The 18,663-nt window shown below is 35.3% G+C and overlaps 2 protein-coding genes and 1 long non-coding RNA gene across 3 annotated transcripts; 1 reads left to right on the top strand and 2 right to left on the bottom strand.

Annotated features, from left to right (window-relative positions):
• Nucleotides 1–9,618: 9,618 nt before the first annotated feature.
• LOC127870276 (putative nuclease HARBI1) lies at nucleotides 9,619–11,428 on the top strand. The gene is made up of 3 exons (XM_052412907.1): nucleotides 9,619–9,725; nucleotides 10,142–10,248; nucleotides 11,081–11,428. Exons 1-3 carry the CDS (start codon nucleotides 9,704–9,706, stop codon nucleotides 11,273–11,275), a joined length of 324 nt encoding a protein of 107 aa, XP_052268867.1. The 5' UTR covers nucleotides 9,619–9,703; the 3' UTR covers nucleotides 11,276–11,428.
• Nucleotides 11,429–11,880: 452 nt separating this feature from the next.
• On the bottom strand, nucleotides 11,881–13,299 carry LOC127870277 (uncharacterized). Its single transcript, XR_008044736.1, has 3 exons — nucleotides 13,009–13,299; nucleotides 12,430–12,490; nucleotides 11,881–12,211 (listed from the first exon to the last, which is right to left on the bottom strand). It is a non-coding gene; the product is annotated as an uncharacterized LOC127870277 (long non-coding RNA).
• Nucleotides 13,300–13,398: 99 nt separating this feature from the next.
• Nucleotides 13,399–14,624, bottom strand: LOC127869721 (uncharacterized). Its single transcript, XM_052412377.1, has 4 exons — nucleotides 14,319–14,624; nucleotides 13,841–14,006; nucleotides 13,477–13,578; nucleotides 13,399–13,439 (listed from the first exon to the last, which is right to left on the bottom strand). The coding sequence occupies exons 1-4, from the start codon at nucleotides 14,544–14,546 to the stop codon at nucleotides 13,399–13,401; spliced, it is 537 nt and encodes a 178-aa protein (XP_052268337.1). The 5' UTR covers nucleotides 14,547–14,624.
• Nucleotides 14,625–18,663: the final 4,039 nt, after the last annotated feature.

The raw sequence follows: 18,663 nt of genomic DNA on the forward strand, positions 1-18,663 counted from the left end.
AAGACCAATTTATACAAGAATTGAGTGATACATTATCTTTACAGCCGAAAATGGAATTCTACTTAAAATTAATAAAAAACTTCGAATATGATAAATACCTTGATTGTTTATCCAACGAAAACTCCAGAATTCTAATGAGCAAATTAAGATTAAGTGCACATTGTCTTGAAATAGACGTTGGCTGATATAATAGTATATCCCGAGAAGAGCGGAAGTGTAAACTTTGTAATTAAAATGTATGCGAATCTGAATATCACTTTTTACTTTGTTGTCCATTATATAACGAATTGCGTATAAAATATAATATCAGAACATCCTGGCCTACAATTAGTAAATACATATCAATGATGTCTTGCACAAATGTTCTAAAACTCAAAACTATGGCAAAATTTTTGACAAAAGCTTTTAAACTTAGATCTGAGAAATTAAACCGTTTAGCGGATGTATAATTGCATGTTTTCACACATAAATGTATTGCATAGTCTTATATGTCATTTGTTATTATGCACACGTTTTTTGCTTGTTTGATATATCTGTTTATACTTAAATAGGATATATGGTATATTGTATGATTCCCTGTCTTGGCCACATCTTGTTAGTATATATGTTCTTGGCCAAAGGCAGAATGCCGGATTGCCAATAAACTATTGAATTGAATTGAGTATTATTTTTGTTGGATTATTTTTTTTTATTGGCAAGTTCATGAAATGTTAATGATTGATATTATTATTTCTTTTCGTTTAACCTTAAATTTCATTAAAAATGTTGTACATTTAAATGTAAGATCAATTACATGTACTTTGTGACATACTTTTTGAACATTGATCTTTGAGGACTCTCAAAGATGCCCAATTAGAGGCTATAGAAAGCCAGGAAGAGATGAGTAAGGCGGGGGCAGAATGCTACAGAAAAGTGGCACGACATGCTGACTTGCTTATAGCCAAGCTAGAAAAACAATGATCCTTTGATTTGTTAATAACAACAACAGTTAATACAATTATAATTTATTTTACTTCATATGTTCATGCATTTTCACCATGTTAATTGCAAAACATATTTGTAAAACATGCATGCCCCCCATATAGGCCCTCCGTTGTAGTGACAGCCATTGTGTGAATATGTTTTTTGTCACTGTGACCTTGACCTTTGACCTAGTGACCTGATAATCAATAGGGGTCATCTGTGAGTCATGATCAATGTATCATGAAGTTTCATGATCCTAGCCATAAGTGTTCTTGAGTTATCATCCGAAAACCATTTTACTATTTCGGGTCACCGTGACCTAGACCTTTGACCTAGTGACCTGAAAATCAATAAGGGTCATCTGCGAGTCATGATCAATCTACCTATGCAGTTTCATGATCCTAGGCATAAGCATTCTTGAGTTATCATCCGGGAACCATTTTACTATTTCGGGTCACCGTGACCTTGTGAACTGAAAATCAATAGGGGTCATCTGCCAGTCATTATCAATCTACCTATGAAGTTTCATGATCCTAGGCCTAAGCGTTCTTGAGTTATCATCCGGAAACTATTTTACTATTTCGGGTCACCGTGACCTTGACCTTTGACCTAGTGACCTGAAAATCAATAGGGGTCATCTGCAAATCATGATCAATCTACCTATCAAGTTTCATGATCCTAGGCCTAAGCATTCTTGAGTTATCATCCGGAAACCATTTTACTATTTCGGGTCACGGTGACCTTGACCGTTGACCTAGTGACATGAAAATCAATAGGGGTCATCTGCGAGGCATAATCAATGTACCTATGAAGTTTCATGATCCTAGGCCTAAGCGTTCTTGAGTTATCATCCGGAAACCACCTGGCTGACGGACCGACCGACAGACCGACCGACATGTGCAAAGCAATATACCCCCTCTTCTTCGAAGGGGGGCATAATAAATATCTCAGTTTCCTATATCTCAATACAAAGATGTTAGTGTTTATATACAATTCAAAGCTTGTTGTACACATAAATTGTACTATTTCTTTATTAAATTAATTGATACATAGGAAAAAATGGCATTAAAATGTAAACAAGAATAGAAAATGCATGAGATATTTTAAAAATGAAATTATAATAACAATTAGTAATATTCATTTTTTTTATGTAGAAATCTTGTATCGTATTGTTGGGGGCCCCACCATGATTAAGCAACATGTATCAACGAGTCTGATCAAAATGTTAAAGTACTATTCAAAATCAACGAACATTTCGTACAATTGTTCGTAAAATAAACTTAACCAATTAAAAAATAGATGTTTGTAGATACAAAATGCTCGTTTTTATTATTGTTTTTCATATCTATTCATACGACACATGAACACTAACACGGTGTTCGTGTGTCGTATGAATAGATATATTTGCGGGAATTAATTGTGGCCACAAATAAATAAAAACGAGCATTTTGTATCTACACAAATCTATGTAATCATACCACATCTAGCTGGCGTTGAAATTTTGGCTATTGCTATAAGGAACACTGATTGTTAAGGTGTTACCTTTATTTTACGAAATACTTAACGAAATCGTCGTTGATTTTGAGCGTTATAGAGACTTTAAAGTAACATTACTACTCAAAATCAACGAACATTTCGAAAAGTATTTCGTAAAATAAAGCTAAACAATTAAAAATCATTGTTCTTTATGGCAATTTCCGAAATATCAACGCCAGATGTTGTCTGGTAAAAAAGATGTTTGTAGATACCAAATGCTCGTTTTTATTATTGTTTTGCATATGGTACCATTTTAGTGTTCGTGTGTCGTATTAATAGATATATTCGCGGGAAATTACAATGGCATTAATGGTGTCCACAAAAAAAACACGAGCATTTTGTATCTACACAAATCATTGTAATCAAACCACATCTAGCGTTGAAATTGTGGCTATTGCTATAAGGAACGAAGGAACACTGATTGTGTAGGTGTTAACTTTATTTTACGAAATACTTTTGAAATTTTTCGTTGATTTTGAGAGTTATAGAGACTTTAATCTTACTAAAAAACTTGAAGTACACATTAAAGGTCAAAATAAATATCTGTTACTCTCAAAGTATCAATTTATCACCTAGACCCCAGAATATATTGCACTGTCTTTAATAGTTCCATTTGTATCGCATATGTATCAATCACATGTTAAAGTAACATTACTATTTAAAATCAACGAAAATTCGTACAATTGTTCGTAAAATAAACTTAACCAATTAAAAATCAGTGTTCCTTTGCCATAATTGCCGAAATTTCAACGTCAGATGTGGTCTGGTAAAATAGATGTTTGTAGATAAAAATGCTCGTTTTTATTATTGTTTTGAATATCTATTCATACGACATATGAACACTAAAATGGTGTTCGTTTGTCGTACGAATAGATATATTCGCGGGAATTTATTGTTGCCACAAATAAATAAAAACGAGCATTTTGTTTTTACACAAATCTATGTAATCATACCACATCTAGCGTTGAAATTTTGGCTATTGCTTTTAGGAACACTGATTGTTAAGGTGTTAACTTCATTTTAGAAATATTTAACGAAATTTTCGTTGATTTTGAGCGTTATAGAGACTTTAAGCACATTGATTATCAACAGTTTATCGCGCTGTTTCTCACATGTTTAATCACAAGTTTCTCTCGGTTTCGCTTCCACATAGCACTTCTAATGGATAGAGTTTTACGATTGGCCTGGTTGTGCGTCCATTGCACGTGTGTATTTTGGCGGCACGGGTTGTGTCCCACCAGCGGTTCCATGCACACTGCGCACAGGGTTGCTTCCCCGAGGCAGGCTGTATTGTCCCGGATTGGGTGGTGTCGTGACCCTCCTTGTCGTGGATAACGACGAAGGCATTACCGACGTTTCATCACTAGGCTGCGTACTGTGAGTTATTGTTGACATGCCTTGTGTAGATGCGGGATGAGTGCTGAGATGCATGGGTATCACGATGTGCTTGGTTGCAGGTCTAAGCAGCTCTGTGGTCTGCGTGTTTGGAGTTGAATGGTTTAAAAGTTTTACCATCGTTGTCTGCGTGATAGCCGGTGTACCCAGAGTTGTGGTATGCGTAGTAGCAGGTGTACCCATAGTTGTCGTCTGCGTAGTAGCAGGTGTACCCATCGTTGTTGTCTGCGTGGTAGCAGGTGTACCCAGCGTTGTCGTCTGAGTGATAGCAGGTGTACCCAGCTTTGTCGTCTGCGTGATAGCAGGTGTACCTACCGTTGTCGTCTACGTTGTAGTAGGCGTACTCAGAGTTGTCGTCTGCGTGGTAGCAGGTGTACCCAGAGTTGGAGCAGATGTATCCGCCGTTGTCGTCTTACACATGACCACCGAATCTGATCACAGCTGGCCCCATCACACTCTTCACACTCTGTCACATGAATGGTATCGACTGGATTATGTAACGCATGTGTATTTCTATTCTCCAGTGTAGGTGGTGCAGCGTCGGGATGAAATGTCGTCTGCTGAATGTCCATCCTTGTATCCGCTTGATCACGCTGTGCATCTAAGGGATTAAATGTCGTCTGTTGACCTCCTAAACCCGTATCCCATCGACCACGCTGCGTATCCATGTGATGAAATGTCGGCTGCTAACTCCCTATTCTTGTACCCCGTTGATCACGCTCGGCGATAAGTGTGTCTAATTTCATGCGTAAATCCATCCTGTAAATTTCTGTTTCCTCAATTTCATCTTCGATTCCTTCAGTTTCCGTGTTTGATAAGTGTCTCTAGCATTTCCACCTTTGTCTCCATTTTTTTCAGAAGTGAGTTGATTTCTATCAGCGTTCCATTTTCTTTCTTTTCTTCGATATCCTCCAGCAATATAGCGACTGTGCGTTTAGTACCTCCCCTATTTGATTGTAACTTCTATAAATTCATCGTACTTCTAGTTTACTGGTCACGACACCAATGTAAAGACGTAGTTAGTGATAAGACGTTGTGTTCAGGTTAGTTCCCTTATTGTATCTCAAACGCGCCAAAACCGCGACATGTATATGCCACTGTACATTAACACTTATTTCGTTATTACTGTCTCGTGTCATATCAAATTGTACTAATTGCATTTTACAATAGTTTTCCTCCGATAGAAACGAGAGAAAACTTCCGCCGAGAAAGAACGTCGAGATGCACAGCGAGCTTTGGAAGCCGATGAGAAGAAAAGGATGAAAGAGCAGAAAGAAATTGAACAGATTAATAGAAAAGAGCAACGTGTTGAAAAGCGACTGGCCAGGGAACAGGAACAGAAGTAAAAGCGGACGAGCATAGGGATTGAGGACTTTCTAACAAAATGTTTACGTGTGGAGTCTGTTGTATGAGAGGGAGTGTTGGTTGAGAGCAAGGGCATTGTGTGGTTCAGGTGTGATGAGAAAGTGTGTAGGAAATGGTACCGTTTTGAATGTTTGAATCGCAGCGAGCAAGAATACGTGCGAGAGAGTATGGAAGAGGGAGAAAGCTGGTATTGTAATGCATGTAAGCCATGGCTTTATTGTGAGGAGTGAATGGTTGTGTCCGTTGTGTTCCTCGTTCACGAGATTCATGTAAGCTGCTTTTGACGTATTTGATGTATTGATTGTAATAAAACCTTTTGTATTTAATTAAACACGTTTTTGGTATTAAATTACCATCATATTATGAATAATACCAATGAAATGATAATATCTAGCTTTGTTTCTCTATCAATTAAAAATTATCTCACGTTTATTAATGCGATTAACGTAACAAACTTTCAAAGAGACCTCAGAAACAGATATTCTTGCACTGATATTTGAATCCAAGTGTAACTCTATTTATACACACTGAAGAATACATTTTGCACCATTAAATTAATACATTCGCGTGATTCTATCGTTTCAGTTCAGAACAAGATGTGTTTGAGAAACACAATGTCCCCATATATGATGTTGACCCTGTAGGATGACCTTGACCTTGACCCTTCACCACTCAAAACGTGCAGCTCCTTGAGATACACACGCATTTCAAATATAAAATTGCTAGCTTCAATATTGCAGAAGTGACTTAACATGCGCAACTTTGACCCATATACTTGACCTTGAAGGATGACCTTGACCTTTCACCACTCAAAATGTGCAGCTCCATGAGATACACATGCATGCCAAATATCAAGTTGCTATCTTCAATATTGCAAAAGTATTCATAAAATAAGCGATTTGGGCCACATATATTTGACCTCTGACCTTGAAGGATGACCTTGACCTTTCACCACTCAAAATGTGCAGCTCCATGAGATACACATGCATGCCAAATATCAAGTTGCTATCTTCAATATTGCAAAAGTATTCATAAAATAAGCGATTTGGGCCACATATATTTGACCTCTGACCTTGAAGGATGAACTTGACCTTTCACCACTCAAAATGTGCAGCTCCATGAGATACGCATGCATGCCAAATATGAAGTTGCTATCTTCAATATAGCAAAAGTTATTGCAAAATGTTAAAGTTGGCGCAAACAGACCAACCAACAGACCAACCAACAGACAGGGCAAAAACAATATGTCCCCCACTACTATAGTGGGGGACATAAAATACCATTTTAAACATACTTTGTTGCGATTTACTCAAATTATATAAATGTCCGCCACAAGTTGACACTTGACGGTAATCAAGGATACGGCTGATTTTTAAATGTTGTACAAATACGTTGTTTGGTTTATCGATGTACTGGGGAGAGGTATGGAACAAATTTTATGTTAAAAGTAAGTTACAAAAATATTAATTTGATACAATTGTTCTTACCGAAAGTGCACACATTGATCAAACGTATTTTGTTTTTATTTAAATGTATCACGCTCTTATGTTTTCGTAAAAAATTTTATTTTATCGTTGCAAAATCATTTTTTTATAAGTGTATTTGAAATGTTGTGTCTTTACCTTCATCTTTTGCTGTTTTCAGTTATTATTCAGTTTGAAAGCGGAGTGATAAAACCTTTCCCGATCCTGGGGCCGTTTTATAAACGATCGGACGACAATTTTATCTTATGGGAGAATTTTGTAATCTTAATAAGTAGACGAACTAGCTCGCCATGCTTGTCAAATATATACGACGCTTGAGATGCCAATGTAAGTAATTAAGTGCTGAACATTTATAAACATATGATATGGACGTTAGCAATTATGCATCTTCGAAAAATGTGTCGTATCGTAAATTTGTATTACGATGTTTATTGAAACAGTGCCAATGTGTAGTTTGCTGTCTTAAAAAATCATACGTCATTTGTTGCATTCCGCGTTTATTAGATTACGTCACAATCGAGAGAAATTTAGTGGTTCAGCGTCGTAACTTGAAGTCATCATTTAATACCCAAGCTTTCAGCTGCAGCCGATTGTATAAACAATTTAACCACAAGGTAACCGCAAGATCGCAGTAACCGCTGTGGTTACCGCGTCTCGGCGGTTTGTATAAAAAACGACGTTGCCAGTAACCGCTCTATTACCGCGGTGATTTGTAACCCACCTCTATGAGCTGGTTAGACGCTGGTTACCACACGGACTACTGACCAACATGGCGGACGTACTTTTTTTTTAGACACAGACGACAGCGACGATTTCGACGAATTGACTTACAAACGAATGGACTTGATGACGACGAACTGCGCCGAAGGTATAGGTTTTATGCCCAGAGCTTTTACCGACTTGTCGACCTCTTGGACCCTATTTTACGACGACAGACGCGACGAAACAGGTCTCTGTCAACACGGCAGCAGATACTTATAACTCTTCGATTCTTGGCTACTGGGAATTTTCTTCAGGTTATCGGCGACACCTTCGGCGTTGACATAGCTACTGTTATCACCGCTGTCGTTGACGCTATTTTCGGACTGAAGGACCGTTTCATTAAATTTCCAACCAGCGACGAAGACCGACGCCGAGCGACTAATGACTTCTTCCGGGTTCGGGGATTCCCTTCTGTCATTGGTTGTATAGACGGAACCCACATCCGTCTTCTATCACCCGGGCAGCCCGACGAAGCAGCGTACGTCAACAGGAAACACTATCACTCGATCAACGTACAGGCAACTTGTGACAGAGACGGTAAGCCAATTTGTATTATTGATGTCCAGGAAAAACTGCATTAATTTTTAAATCCATGGAATCTTATCCAAAACACGTAGTTCATATTTCATTATTTTAATGATGTTCACAGTGCAAGAATTTCGTCTTAATATATTAAACAATACATCATAAAACGAAATGATCGCATCAATTTTCAATATCAAATCATACTATCCACTTTAAACATAATGACTGCTGTCCATGTGCACATCCACGTTTATTTAACTCCGTTTCCTTTCCTATAAAAATGCGACTGTATCTGCGAGTTAACGTGTGAAAACTGGCTAAATCCACTCAGTTTTCTCTGAATGCATATACATGACTACACAGTTCGTGTACATTGAAATTTTGGATATTGAGGTTCCCTACGGGGTACCCACTGAAAAATCTTGTATTTACCCATATGTAAAATGTTTAAATATTGAAAGCTAAGGTTTAGTTTGATAGTTGATTGTTTATTATCATTGGAGGTAGATATTACAATATGTTTATATTGCAAATGTGTATTAACTAAGACAATTTCTCTGTAAGAATTGAATTATAATACATTTATGGTGCATGCAAAATATAATATTTAAATTTGGACCAAAAATCTTCATTAAAAATTGTAATAACTTTTTGTGTCTTTGAACAAGACATAAAAATAAAATTTCCCAAGAGAAAGAAATTGCACATTTTATAAGTGTTATCTCTGAAAATTAATAGCCCATTATATATCTAATTTGATAGAAATATAAAATTAATTATTTGTTTTGTAAAAGAATTCTAACAGTTAAGACTACTGCAAAGCTGCTTTACATTTAAAACAACATTATTTTCTCTTATTTAACTCAAGATAAATCTCTAAAAATAGTTCATCTATTGTAAATCTAATGCAGTAATAGTGAGGACATCCATTAAATTAAACAAAAGATTTTAATGTTAAAAAATCTTGAGTTACATATTTACAAATTGCAAATCAAATAAATTTTACATGTTATCTTTGTTAACTATTAAAATATGTTTAATTGTGTTATCTGGTAACAGAATCTATCAAAGGACATTGTTTTATTTAATCTACTTATAAAAACTTCAGTTAAAATTAAAATTCACATACATTTTTAGCATAATTATACAAAATAACAACCCTGAGATTCCTATGTAAATTAATTATGATACACGGAATAAAATGTTTAGCTCATGTTTTAAATCCATTTTCAATAGGGAATTTTACAAGCATGAATGCCTGCTGGCCAGGAAGCTGCCATGATGCCCACGTTTTCAGGATGTCCAACGTTGGCAGACATTTAGATGCAAATCATCAAGTTAATGCATAAAAATTGTATTACCTCATATAATGTTGAAAGTTATTTATTTATTTAACAGGTAGAGTTTTACTAGTATGTTCATGTTGTGACTTCCATAGACTCCTAGTATTTTATAATAAAGTAAAGATAGACTGTGATGTAGTCATGTACTTAATCCTAAAATACATTATACCTTACAGTTATACTATGTTATATCATTAAAAATTAAATAAATTATTTAATAAACATGTATGTGTTGTGATATGTGTGATTTGCTATATATCTATCTTACATGCAGATCCTGGACGTGGTTGGCTGTTGGGAGACAGTGGCTATCCCTGTCGACCATTCCTAATGACACCCATATTGCATCCAAGTAAGATCAGTTGTTGTGTTTTTAAATATCATAATTTGTTTCAACTAGTTTATGAAAGAAATTTAGTTCTGTGTTGGTATAATGAGCAAAATCATTGAGGTACAAATGCTTTTATAATTATATCACTAATATGAATTATTTATTAAAAACTCATTATGATATACAAAGTAATTGATTATAAATTGTTAAATGCACTAAAAACGACAATAATACTAATATGCTGATAAAAAAGCAAAAAGGTTAAATGAAAATAATAATAAAATGAATAATTATTATGAGCATAACTATAATTATCATTATTGTTACCATTATCACAGGAAAAAAGCAAAAAGGTTAAATGAAAATAATAAAAAAATGAATACTAGTAATTATTATGAGCATAACTATAATCATCATTATTGTTACTATTATCACAGGAAATGAAGCCGAAGAACGGTACAACCAAGCACACATAAGCACGCGAAACATTATAGAGAGGTGCTTTGGTGTATGGAAGAGGACCTTCCATATATTGCATGTGGAGGTAAATTTAATGTTTTTATTTAATAATAATAAATTTAATAATAAACTTTAATAATTGAATGAATAAGGTCTTTTGTCAACACAAAAGCAGTTAAAATTTACCAATATTCATTAATGTTTCATGCAGGAAGCTTAAAAATTACCTTAATGAAGATTGATACTTAATAACTGGTATTTCATTTTATAATAAACATCCTTGTTTGGATAAGTATGTTTAATTTAATTTTCATGAATGCATACTAAAAAGGACTTGTTTACAGTTTATAAAAATTTGAATTTTTCAACTTTTTGTCACAGATTCAAGAAATAAATGAAATTTTTATGTCAGTGTGAGAAATAACACTAATGCCGCCGACTTAAACTTATTCGATTCCTTTGTTATCGTTATATTTTGCAACAATACGTGGATGGTTATACAAAGTATAAAATAAATGGCAACCCATGTGAAGACACATTATGTAAATAAGTCCCTTTAATTCATTACTGCTAACATTGCCAATCTGAAAATAATGACCAACATATATGCCGTGTTCTGAGAAAACTGGGCATAATGCATGTGCTCAAAGTGTCGTCCCAGATTAGCCTGTGCAGTCTGCACAGGCTAATCAGGGACGACACTTTCCACTTAAACTGGATTTTTGCTAAGAAGATATATCATTTAAACAAAAATTGTTGTCCCTGATTAGCCTGTGCAGACTGCACAGGCTAATCTGGGACGACACTTTTAGCACATGCTTTATGCCCAGTTTTCTCAGAACACGACACATTTTATGAATGTTGCAGTTAGGATTTTATTTATTTATTAATTATTATTAGAAGTATTTCATTTTCAGATTCGAATGAAGCCTGCAAAGGTGACGCGGATAGTGTTGGCGTGCGCTGTGCTGCACAACATGAGACGGATGTGGGGGGAACCGAACCCGGATGTTCAAGACAACCTTGACGAACAACCGGACGTACAGAACTTTGACGGACCAATGGACGGACGTGGTGTTAGGAATAGACTGATTGAACAGTATTTTGTATGATGTTCAAGTGTTTTTTCCACTATGTTTTTCATGTTGAATGTAACAGTGCTTCATTGATAATAATTTCATTCTTCTTGTTATCTCCCTGCAACCCGAAGGCGGAGGGATATAGTTTTAGCGTTGTTCGTCTGTCTGTCTGCCATAAACTTGTCAGGCGTAGGTGTATACCATGAACAAGAACCATAACCCTTTACGTTCTAAAATAAAGAGTTAGTGCCCTTTGTTGTTTATATGGTGTAACTTTTTAGGGCTATATCTAAGATACGATAAAAGATTTCTACATAAAAAAAGACATGAGTGTATAGATATCAGTGTGGAGAATTGCAATGCAATGTTATTGCAATTATTTTCACTGATATCTATAGCCCTGCACTGTGTTACTTTACAGTTACTGCCCTGTTCTTTATTTGGCGCGTATCGGCGGGTGATATCAATTCAAGGAATTTGCTTGTTTCATTTATGAAATTTATCTTAAAAATTACTAATTGTTATTCTGATTTCTTTTTTAAAATATCACAGGAAATTTGCTGTTCTTGTTTACATTGTATTGCCATTTTTCCTCTGTGTTTATTAATTTAATAAAGTAATAGTGCAATGTATGTGTACTTCAAGCTTTCGATTGTATATAAACAGTAACATCTTTGTATAGGAAAATGAAATATTTATTGCAATTAAAATGGTGAAAATGCATGAACATATGAAGTAAAATAAATTATAATTGTATTAACTGTTGTTGTTATTAACAAATCAAACTATCAAACAAAAAGATTTAACAGTAAAATAACATTAACAAGAATAATAAATGTTTTCATTGTTTTTCAAGGCGTTCTATCAATAACTCGGCAAGTCGTGTAACTTTTCGGTAACACGCTGCTCCCTCACGACTCATCTCTGCCTGGCTTTCCAGGGCCTCTTAACTGGGCATCTTTGAGAGTCCTTAAAGATCAATGTTCAAAAGTATGTCACAAAGTACATGTACTTGATCTTACATTTAAATGAACATTTTAATGAATTGAAGCTTTAACAAAAAGACATAATAATATCAAGCATTTACATTTCATGAACTTGCCAATAAAAAGAAAATAATTCAACAAAAAGAATACTCCTGATTTATCAATAGTTATAGTTCTCATGTTTACATATCCCATTATTACCTCTTTCTGCTACTGTCACTGGACAGTGGAGTTGAGGTTGAGGTTGATGGAACAGATGTTGCTAGAATGGAACAACAAATATCCAAATATATTTTATAATTTTAAGTTATTTAACAGAATAAAACAGGAAAACAGAAGAAAATGTGGTGGTGGTGGTGGAAGTAGTAGTAATAATAGTAGTAGTTACATAAGTATGAGTAGTAGCAGAAGTAGAAATATCAGTCATAGTAGTAGTAGTAGTAGCACTAGAAGTAGCTGTAGAAGTAGTAGTAGTAGTAGTAGTAGCACTAGAAGTAGCAGTAGTAGTATTAGTTGCACTAGAAGTAGCTGTAGAAGTAGTATTACCACAAGCAGTAGCAGTAGCATAGTACCGGTAGTTTTAGGGGTAGTGGTAGCACTAGCACTTGTTCTATTAGTGGTACTGTAAGAAGTATTTGTAATTATAGCATTACAATTTATGATATATACAATTCATTTCAATAAATATTGAAACACTGTTAACATTTACAAATATATATATTTTTTTATTTCGTACATATTACTTTATAGACTTAGAGTTATGTTGATGAAAGAACTTACCGCTTGAGTTATCCTTGCTTCTCGGGCATCTCGGCGTATCTGGAAATTTAATTAAACAAATCTTTATCTTAAACAAAAAATAAGGGAAATAGTTTTCCCTCATTGGACCCCTACACATTGCTCTTTACGGAATCGCTCATTTATAACACGGGTAAGTTTTGTGAACAATACAATACACATATTCATTTATCTAGCATGTTACTGCTCAAAACCGCATTGACAAACAGATTTGTACATCAAACGTATAAGTGGCGAATATTTGTGCATCTTCGATATAACTCAAAGGAAAGGAACAACTTTTTTTAAATGTACACAATGCACATTTCAAAAGCATAGTCATTGAGTTCACCCAAACATTTTGGAACAGTCGCTGTGTAAAGTCAACGTCATTTAGTCTGTGGATGTCGGAGTAGACAGTCGTATTTCGGTTCCTGTAAGTTAAAGCATGGAGTTTTAAAGTGTCTGTACTTACTGTCTTGAAAGGTTTCCGCCACACCGAAGGGATGTCCATGGCGGTTAATAACTCCATTAAGGGCAGGCCCAGGAACCCCGGCGATGGAGGAGTAACCGCTACAACGATTTGGATTTAATTAATGCGTGAATGTGTTAGGAGTATAACTGAAATTGTTTCGAAAATGATTGGAAAGGATCTAATGTATCACTGACAATGGATAATTAATAACACAAGGTAAGAGAAGAAATCGTTTGGAGTATTCGATTTTTTTTTCATAATAGTATTTATTATCTTTGGGTATGGTAAAAATATGAAGATGAAATATCGGGAACATCTTTCATTTGTATTACTATAATCTTAAAACAATATTAAACAAACCGATGACGGTATCTGCGTCGTCCACGACGCCATGAAACGATGCCGAATGGGTAAACAGACTCGCCACCGCCTGCGAGGTCTGCGACATTTCAGTCAATGGCGGTCCTCCCCCCGTAGCGGCAGCATGATTTCGCTGCTTTGAAACGTCGGCTTTAGCGTTTTTGGTCTAAAATAAATATAACATAAATGGATACATTTCATTTCGCCTTTTGAAATTCTTCGATATTCTGCCATTACTAGGTGAATTAGAAATCTATGAATTGTAGCATGCGCCACCCGTGTGTGAGATGTTAGCTCAAATGAAAAAAAAAACGTGTCGTTACTACGGCAGTCGAGGGTTTGAGCCCACCACCGGTCGAAATATCCCTCAGTGCTCGCTTAATTTTGTCGTACGTTAAATCAATTTCACTCGTATAATTGGAAATGGTGTATATTTTATGTAAATTTCTAATAAAAGACATACTAATTCTATATTTACCATGTTCCTCCACTTTTCCTTGATTTGTTGTAGTGTCCTCGGTCCGTTTCCGCATGCGTTTACACCAGCTAAAAGTTCGTCCCAGATCTCACGGACTCGAGCAACCATGCCCGGACCGCCCGAGCCATGATTCATTCTAAGCTTGTGAATATTCAATTTCATGTAATCTGTCATTACTTCGATTTCGCGCTCGTTAAAAGCTTTCGCTCTTTTGTTGACATTTTCCATTTTGCAAAAGCGTCGGCTGTCAAATTGACAATTTGCGCGAAAATGACGTCATGTTAAGTACCGGTATTGCATTGTTGGTAATTTTACTGCGGTAAGTTAACAAATTTCAATGGTTAGGTAACCGCGCAGTAACCATCGTTTATACAAATGAAAATAAACGGCGGTAACCTAACCATGCAAATTACTGCGGTAATCAAATTACCACAGTAAATTTAAACCACTGTTTATACAATTGGCTGCTCTGTTTGGAAACGTTCATCAAAGTATTTGTTGACGAAGAGATCCTTATTTCGGTAGCATTATTACATTTTTTTAAAGTAGAAGTCAGAGCTCCAGATAATAATTTGGTCAAATTCTTATTTACTCCCTATATTAAAAATTAATTCTTATTTTACCCCCTATTTATAAAATTAATTCTTAACAATATGTTACCAAATAATTTTTAGCTCATCTATTTTTTGAAAAAAAATTATGAGCTATTGTCATCACCTTGGTGCGGTGTCGGCGTCTGCGTCTGCGTCTGGTTAAGTTTTGCGATTAGGTCCACTTTTCTCAGAAAGTATCAATGCTATTGCATTCAAACTTGGTACACTTACTAACTATCATGAGGGGACTGGGCAGGCAAAGTTAGATAAATCTGGCGTGCATTTTGACTGAATTATGTGCCCTTTTATACTTAGAAAATTGAAAATTTTGGTTAAGTTTTGCGTTTAGGTCCACTTTTTTCAGAAAGTATCAATGCTATTGCATTCAAACTTGGTACACTTACTTACTATCATGAGGGGACTGGGCAGGCAAAGTTAGATAACTCTGGCATGCATTTTGACAGAATTATGTGCCCTTTTTATACTTAGAAAATTGAAAATTTTGGTTAAGTTTTGTGTTTAGGTCCATTTTATTCCTTAAGTATCAAAGCTATTGCTTTCATACTTGCAACACTTACTAACTATCATAAGGGGACTGTGCAGGCAAAGTAATGTAACTCTGACTGGCATTTTGACAGAATTATGTGCCCTTTTTATACTTAGAAAATTGAAAATTTGGTTATGTTTTGAGTTTAGGTCCACTTTATTCCTACAGTATCAAAGCTATTGCTTTCATACTTGCAACACTTATTAACTATCGTAAGGGGACTGTGCAGGCAAAGTTATGTAACTCTGACTGGCATTTGGACGAAATTATGGGCCCTTTATACTTAGAAATTTGAAAGTTTGGTTAAGTTTTGTGTTTTGGTCCACTTTACCCCTAAAGTATTATAGATATTGCTTTCATACTTGGAACACTCGCAAACTATCATAAGGTTACAGTAAAAGGACAAGTTGCATAACTCTAGTTGTCATTTTTACGGAATTATGGCCCTTTTTTGACTTAGTAACTTTGAATATATGGTTAAATTTTGTGTTTCGATCCACTTTACTTCTTATGTATCAAGGCTATTGCTTTCAAACTTCAAATACTTTCATGCTATCATGAGGTTACTGTACCTGGCAAGTTGAATTTTACCTTGACCTTTGAATGACCTTGACTCAAATTATTAAATTTTGCTAAAATTGCCATAACTTCTTTATTTATGATTAGATTTGATTGATACTTTGACAAAACTACTCTTACCTGACATACCACAATAGACTCCACCCAAACCATCGCCCGTGCCCCCCCCCCCACCCCCCCCCGAATCCCGCCCCCCTATTTTTTTTTTTTTTTTTTTAAGATCATCTCACAAATGACCACCACACCCTCACACTATACCCCCCACCTCACCCACACATTTTTTTGAAACGGTTAAAAAAAACAAATATTTATTTTTATTATTTTATGTTTGAAATACCGTCCAACCATCGCACCCAAGAATCCCCACACCCACCCCCCACCCCCACCCCCCGATTTTTTTTCCTTTTTTTCGCATTTTTGGAAGATAATGTAATAAATGTCCACACCCCCACACAATGCACCCCTCTTCACTCCACCCCTCCCTCCTTTGTGATTGAAAATGAGAGTCCCTTCACCTTCAAAAAAAAAAATAGATGAGCGGTCTGCACCCGCAAGGGGTAGCTCTTGATTATTCATTGTTTTTGACACATCAACAATTCAACATTCTGGTTTATAGTCTTGGAAAATCCTGGCTTTCCTTCTCCATTTCTTGCTTTCGCATAATCGGACAGCTTTTTCCGGTCTAAACCTCAATGTTTTTTTGTGCTTTAGATTCACAGTCATTTACGCCAGAGCTTACAAGTTGATCAATTATTGACGAAACCATGCTTTGAGTATTTGATTCTAATTGAAAGAATGCATGCAGCATGGACTTTAGACACTGAAATGGCTTTTTTTTGCCTTCCACGCTTCGATACATCGCTTCGGTCGGCCATTTTGATTTTTTTATGTAAAATGGTCACTGACACTTCGGCTTAGGTCATAATGACCTTTTGGTCGCCGTTAAAGTCATATCAAAAACTATATTGAACATTTAATTTTCATGACATATTGAATAGGTATACAGTATATTTCTTGAGTATAAAAATTACGATAAGTGTAATTAAAAAGGTACAATAAACAGTAATGACTCGCCTGCAATACTAGGAGAACATAATCGAGACCGTTTGGCCTTTCGACCGTTCTTAGGTGTGGCTCCTCCGCACAGCAAACGCTTGAGTGGTGTTGACTTAAAGTTGTAGTTTCAATTGAGCGTCTAGACGAGTCAGAACCGGGATGAAATGTTTACCGTATATAATTTGCTACTGAAAGTTTTACGCACGTTTGAAAATTTCGAATTCGTGTTTTATTTTTTCAATGCTTAAAGCGGGTATATACGATTTTTTATATGTGTTAAATTGTAATATATTGATAAAATATGTTACAATAACACAAAATAGGCAAGAAAAATTATACATTAAAGCCGAATTTCATAAAATGCAGCAAAGGCAATTTAGCGCCCCGAGCCGATAGTGACGTACATATTTTCCTACAATAACCGAAGCATTCGTTTTTGCAGTAGGATCGGAGATAGTGTTCGTGTGTCGTATGAATAGATATCGTTGCAGGAATTCAAATAAACCGTTAAACTAAGTTTAGATGCACATCGTACATGTATGGTATACATGCTGGCGAATTCGGCTGTACAGCCGTTTTCAATTTCAGAATTAAATATCTGGCTTATTTCGCATTTTTCGACACATGTTCTTCTTACCTTTTATTTTAATTTATATTGAAATATATATATAATAACTTTTTTATACAGTTTATATAAATTCATAAATATTTGACAAAATCGTATATAGCCGCTTTAACTTTACGCAAAGATTTTAAATCTAAATCGTTATTTAAGAAATTCAATTCGTTTTTACGCATATACGCATGTTATCTGGAGCACTGAGTAGAAGTACATGTATATGCAACAACATATGTAATGCTATGTGGCTTTTAACAACTGACATTGCGCTTATTTCTTGGTTCTGCATGACTATGGTCTGAGCTAGGGATATCGGACTTTTTTATAAGTTCAAGGAAATATGTCATATTATATATTATCATTTTAAAGGTATTTTAATTTGCAGTACAATGCTTTTTATTTCAATCAGATTGGACCATGTATAAAAGAGTTATTAGCAGCATTCCATATTTTACCATTTAAGGCAAAATATAACAAACTACAGGTCCTTCCGTCCAGCTTTTCAACATATTGATTCATTTTTAATATTACGTCTGAAAAACATATTACAAGTGCCACAGAAATAAATGTGATAACCTTGTATAAGAGGGTAAAAAATAATAAAAAATGTATTAAAATAAGCACTATTAATTTGTATGTATACAGTCTATCTTGTGTATTTTTCCTTATGTAGACAGTAAAGTATAAAATGTATTCATGTAGCATACCTTACACACGTATTTCTAAATCGTCAGAATCCAAGTCAGTGTCAAGGCGATGGTATGTATAGACAGCCTCGTCCCCGTCATAGATAATGTTAAACCACGAATTAAACCAAGGCACCAGAAAAAATACAGAGGTCAAAAAATGCCTTTCAAATCCACATGCATATCAAATCCATCAAGGTCGCGGTGATGTAGTTGATGAGGTGTCCGCCTAGCGATCGAGAGTTCGTGGGTTCGATCCCTACTC

This window comes from Dreissena polymorpha, chromosome 2 (genome assembly GCF_020536995.1).
Source record: "Dreissena polymorpha isolate Duluth1 chromosome 2, UMN_Dpol_1.0, whole genome shotgun sequence".
Classification (NCBI taxonomy): Eukaryota; Metazoa; Mollusca; class Bivalvia; order Myida; family Dreissenidae; genus Dreissena; species Dreissena polymorpha.